The sequence below is a fragment of the Egretta garzetta genome, unplaced genomic scaffold (genome assembly GCF_000687185.1).
Source record: "Egretta garzetta isolate BGI_Z169 unplaced genomic scaffold, ASM68718v1 scaffold283, whole genome shotgun sequence".
Taxonomy (NCBI): domain Eukaryota; kingdom Metazoa; phylum Chordata; class Aves; order Pelecaniformes; family Ardeidae; genus Egretta; species Egretta garzetta.
In genome coordinates this window covers 1,725,724-1,731,807 of record NW_009259043.1, presented here as the reverse complement: position 1 = coordinate 1,731,807, position 6,084 = coordinate 1,725,724, and the positions used below count along the sequence as shown (strand labels likewise).

General features: G+C 38.7%; 1 protein-coding gene across 1 annotated transcript in view; it reads right to left on the bottom strand.

The window, feature by feature from the left end:
- Window positions 1-4,246, bottom strand: part of BPHL (biphenyl hydrolase like) — a 16,372-nt gene extending 12,126 nt beyond the window's left edge. Inside the window, exons 1-2 of the mRNA XM_009635003.2 lie at window positions 2,937-4,246; window positions 219-385 (exon numbers count right to left, since the gene is read on the bottom strand). Coding sequence (XP_009633298.2) covers window positions 219-385; window positions 2,937-3,096 — 327 coding nt within the window. The 5' untranslated portion in view covers window positions 3,097-4,246. The remainder of the gene's footprint in view (window positions 1-218; window positions 386-2,936) is intronic.
- Window positions 4,247-6,084: the final 1,838 nt, after the last annotated feature.

Sequence of the window (6,084 nt, the reverse complement as noted above, 5' to 3'; positions counted from 1 at the left end):
ATTTATTTTGCAGAAGAGATGGAAGAAGAAAATATTTTCCAGAATAGCGTGCATTTGCCCAGCTTTAAGCCTTCATTTGTACACTCTTTTGCATAGCTTGCTGTCTGCTGGAAACAGCCTGCTTAACAGCATTCTTCCTCCTTCTCAAAATTTAAGGAAGACATCTTTTAAATATACATATATACATAAAAAAAATTAAAATCTCAGAATAGATTTACCTGCATAAGATCCACAGCATCTTTTGCATCCCTCTCAAAGAAATCTGGAGGAAAGTCTCGAGATGGAGGAATGGACTGTCCATATCCCCGAGGATCCCAAGCAACAATTGTGAAAAGTTGCTTATTCATAGACTTAAGCTGTGGTCCAAAATCGGTTTGACCACTCCCTGAAACATCATCATTTTTCAATTAAATATAATTTAATAATTATATACATAATACATAGTATACATACGCTAAATGGAAACTGAGGAAACTTATATCTTAATTCTAAAAAAGAGGTTAGCCATCAACTGAAGTATGCTTTATCTCTAATTGTAACTAACCATTGCAATTCTCAGATAGGAAGTACCACAATAAAAATCTTTAGAAGTATCTGCAATACACTCAGAACAAACCATTTCTGGCAGGTATATAAGCTTATCAAAAACTGTGCTCTACACAATGCTTTACTACAGAATCCTAAACTGAGTTACCTGGGTGGGGATTTATCTTTAACAGATTTAAAGCACTAGTACGGTCATTGCTGTTCATCTGGACAGCACAGATGAAACTGAAAGGGGAGGAATATACTGACCCTAGCTACAAATTTGTAGGTGAAAAGCACTGTGCAAGACAGTTGTTCTTATTTGATAAAACTATGACAATATTGATGTTTAAAGCTGAGCTTTAAATACTTTGTTACCTGAAGAGACAGTAGTGACACAAAAGCACAAAACTGTAACTTTTGATTTTTCTTAACGTGTATGTTACCAAAATAAGTCAAATACAGCCATTTTTCTGATGCAGAACAGTTTTTTATTGATGGCTCAGATCTTCGAGGGATTAAAAAATTAATTACTCCCATCTGTTGCACTCAGCTATTGATGAACACTAGCACAAAGTAAGACTGCAGTTTACTTCTTATTTGTTTTATGGTCATGTGGTAACAGTATCACAGACTACTTGATTAAAACCTGTTCAGGTCTAATATATTCAAATGATGCAAATCAAATATCAAATTAGCTGTCCATCATTATATTGCACAGGCTGTTCAAGGGCATTTAAGATGTTTTTTTGTTTACTTGGAGAAATAAGTCCTCAATACTTCCTTTGATACCACCAACTGGTCTAAACAATAAAAGAGGCTGTATACAGCATGCTAGGATGAGCTGACTACAGTCTGGCATGCTGTCTTGCAACACCAATTAATGGCTAGTCAGAAGCAAAATATCAGGTGGTTTGAAAAATACCAACGCAACCCAGTGAATGTTAAGCATGTATTCTCACATAGGCTTTGTACGAACCTCTGTGCTACCATGCACATGCTCATTATGCTGTACCTTTTGTAACTTAAAAAATACACGAGGCTGAGAGCATATCTGAATGCTGTGTTTTCTTGGTCTTAGTATTTTTCTAGTTAGAAAGAGAAGCATCACTTTTGTTTTAATGTAGTTTACAAATAGTCTAGAGACTAATTAATTTTATTGACCTAAAAGCACTTACTTTCTTGCCACAACGCACTTATTAGTCTGTTAATACTGTAAGTAGTATACAATAATGTTGAAAACTTAGCATAAAGGGAAGAAGCACGTGACAGTCAGAATGTAAAGCTCACCCTCACGAGTTGCCCCAAAATATTGAACTGTAAACTTAATAATGGTAAAGATAGTAACCCTGTTACTGTTTGTAATAATGTTAATTGAACAATAGCAATGTACACCTAGTAATAATAATGTTACTCACAACTGAAGAAATACATTATTTCTATTTAAAGAGTTAGCATTGGCTACAGGATTACTAGTTTAAAAAGCTGTTTAGAATGAATAGGTTAAAACATATGAATACAAAAGCACCCCTAGCATTAACTTTTTCCCACACTCCCCTTGAGATTTCTGTGAAAGAAAGAACTACTTCACGAAGACTTGAAAACGTTGCTGCCAACAACAAATGTTTCCTGCTCTTCAGTTCTTGACATTCTATCACCTTGATCCAGCAATTCAGTTAAGCATAAGCCCAGCTCTGAGCACATCCTATTGACAGCCTGCCATGAACTGCTAGTAAGTCTGACTGGTTCTTTAGAACTGCAAGAACCCAGAAAAAAAAGCCCGTGTTAATTTTAAAAGGTTGTTATCAAAAGCAGTGCTCTTGATGGGCAGATACCACTTAGCTAGCAAAACCTGTTGTTCGTCTCAAAAAGCCACTGAGAATCTTAATGATGTTGCCCTGAATAACCAAAACAGGAAAATACATTTTTAAGCAAAAAGTAAGTCTCAGCTGTGCCTTTTTCACTATGATAATAAATGGCAAGTGCTGCATTATGTGTACTAATTCAATTGGAATGCACCTAGTTTCTACAAAGGAATGCATAATTCAGTCTGTGTAACAAATATAGCTGACCTGATTTCCCCCCCACTGTTATTTTGCACCTTGTGTAGCTATTTGCCACCTGTGCTGGACACCCCCTTTCCGCAGTTAAACCCAAAAGTGCGAGTGATGACTGCACGAGTCAAGACATAGTACAAAAGGTGCCTGGTGAGATAAATGAAATCTTTAAAAACTGTTGGCTGATCACAATAACTGCCTTTTCCTATCTGTTGTACATGTAGCAACTTTTTTAATGACAATGCTCTGTAATCAGGTGCTGAACATACTACAAAATAGTTTTGTGCATTCTAGCTTGAGACCGGGTGGTGTAAGAAGTGGTTGCTCTATAAAGATAAGACAAAATCTCCAGACCTAGCATTCCGGGAAGCAGAAGAACCGCATGGCTTCCTTCTCCTGTCTGCTGATAATGCAGGTGGACTCCGTTCACTTGGATTTTGGCAGATGTTATTGAAGTGCTAGGGATGGGGGAAGGGGCGAGAAATAGGAAAACGTTCAGACAGTGAATTCTCATTACTACATGGTCATTCAAGGAATACAGAATAACTACTTTTTCTAGATATTAATGACAATGCCGTGAGATTTAAATGGGTCACTTTCCTTTTGCGGGTGCACAGAAGACTAAATAAAAAACTTGTCAGAGAGAAGTATTCAGTTGTGACCACTATGTAACATCAGTACTTAGGTTACACGAATGTAGTTAAATGACTTAAGCTAAAGGGTAGGGGGGAAAAAAAAGTCTGGACTGTGCAACAAGGGGAATATAAAAGCAGCTTTACATGGCTACAGAAATGCGTTGAGAGAAATATATTAGAGAGGAGAAACCTCATTCTGTCACAGCATAACTTCTGAAATGGCTGGTATTCACCTTGTAATTACTAAACTGAGCCTCTCCATCTGCCAAAGAAACCACAATCTATTGTTAGGGTTCCTCAGGAACCAGAGGGTCTACACTGAGAACTACCTTGCACCGAGATGAGGGCAGAGAAGAAGAATGTGATAATAATATACCTGTCAGTGTAATCTCAGCAGGAGATAATGCTTAATTGGAAAATACCACATGACTGAAAAAGCCCACCCACAGAAGAAGTACCACAGAAACTGACCACATAGGCCACCTCCCAGCCCTGACCCTTAAACCCCTACTTGAACCTTCAGTACGAAGCAAGACAGATGTGTAAATGCAAATAGGTAACCTGAGATACCATGTCTAGATACAAATACGTAGCGAGAAAGCAGAAGTAGCGTAGATTGAAGGTGGTGTCTTAACAGCATAAACCATCGCATCTGTTCTCCCAAGCAAATTTGTGCCCTAATGGTTGCAACACATCTTTTCACCAACCTAACTAATTTTATTTGAAGGTAGTAATATGATAAAAATTTTGCCATTTGGTTGCCTAATGGTTAACCTTTATTCCCTGCACTTCTCAGTTTAGCTAGATTAAATATTCTTGCCCTGTGAATTCAATCAGCATGAATTTCACATGCATACAGAAATGCTGTTTTCCAGTCTTATATGTAACAATAATCTCTATTCCATGATATGTACCGTGCAACGCATTAAAAATTCCTTTTTAACACATAAATTCTAAACTAATTACAGCACAAAAGCATAGTCCCACCTGTACAGAGTTTAAAATGATGGAGTAAAAAATGCCATAAAATTAAACCTTTCTTATAAGGAAAATGAACAACAGCTTGTGAGCTCAGGTTCCTGGTATATAAGTGGCAGCTCAACCACAGAACCTGCTCAACACAAAGCCAGCTGAATTTTATGTAAAATCTTTGTTGACAGAACACAACAAGTTGTGCCACATGCCTAAATATAAGCCATGGCTTTGCAGAATAGGATCAGCTTTCTACCTGTGCAGATGCAATCTGAGAACTGGAGTACGGATGCAGATCTGTGGCAAGAATACAGCTCAAAGGAACTTGTTGTGTCATTATAACTTCAGTGAGTTTTGCTGAATTTTTATGCAAACGTGATTCAAGTGATTAGTTTGACTGTAACGTTAAACCTCCTTTAAGTTTGTATATCACACCTGATGTGGGTATATACTTCACAACTTGATATCTGAGCGTAGCATTCAGATGGCCTCCCTACCCCCTTTTTGAATATGACTTTTGCTTTTTCTATTTATAAAAGAAAATGTTTTGTTATTTTGTCTTGATACACCATCTTTTGGTTTATCATTCATTTCAACATTTCAACTATTTCAATTTTACCATAGTTCTTACCACAGCAAATGAGCATCTTGCTCTACTAATTTTTATAGAAATGTGTGATTTTCTTTTTTTGCTTCTGAATAGTAATTGCCAAAACCATTTCCAGTTCTGAACAAAACTGAAATAATCACCATCCTGTTACCTTTTTTTAAAAAAGGTTGCTAACGTAGTAGGCAAGAACATGCATTCCTCGTAGACAAAGGATGTATATTCCGCTTTCCTGATTCAGATGCTAGATTTTTTTTTTTTTTACACACAGTTCTACATATTTTTAGGATTAATTATTAACATCAGGGGCTTGAGAATTTTGCTGAGTTTGTGGTGCTTTTCTGTTCTTGGACTGTGCCACATGTAAAGTCCAATGAAATGCAGGACTTTCACAACGAGAGTACTTTCAATACTTTCCGGACTAAGAACAAGTTGGGGTTTTTCATGTGCTGAGAAACTGTACTGGAACTGGCTACACCTAAGACAGATTTGGTCCCACACCAAGTGTCTGTGAATCCGAATCACTTCGGTATGCTTGCCAACACGACGACTTCGCTTCTGTCAAGTTTTCATAAAGACTGCATTTTCCATTGGTTGGCATAAGCAGAAACCATGTTTAAACAAACAAACAAAAAAAACCCAAAAAAACCAAAAACACAAACCACTATTTTGTAACTGAATTAGTAGTGTTAAGGTTTATAGCTCTTTGAGAAGCGTGGGATGCACACTGGCAATGTTTTGTTTACCACCACAGCACAGATGCAGGGTAGGCAGGTCTTGTACTGTGCCTTGTTGGAGGCCACGCTTCACCCCATGCTCTGTAGGAGCAAGCTGAACCTGGGCACTGCCTTTCTGTTCCAGCTGTGCTACGGTACAATCTAGTCTTTATCTGTGCAGTGGGGGGAGAAAAAAAATACGGTATGATGTCTGTTTTCCTTCATGGGATGTGCAGAACGAGCAGTCTTATACGGGTTACATGTATGTGTGCTCTTTGCCACCTCCAGGGAACACCTTACCGGCGAGAGAAAGAAGAAGAAGGGCGGGTGAGCAGCAGGTCCTGCCTTGCAGGGGGAAAATGGAGTCGCAGGAGGGAGGATGGCGGACGCTGACGAGAAAGGCTTGCGGAGCCTTGCAGCAGCGGGAAGGGGCTCTTTCCTCCCCAGCGAGGCGAACCCCCCCGCCTAAGTGCAGAAGCAAGCACCTCAGGGTACTACCAGAAGCCCCACTTTGTCACCCCCTCCCCCTCAAAAGAAATTTAGCATACACCCGCTCTGCTAAAACACCCCCC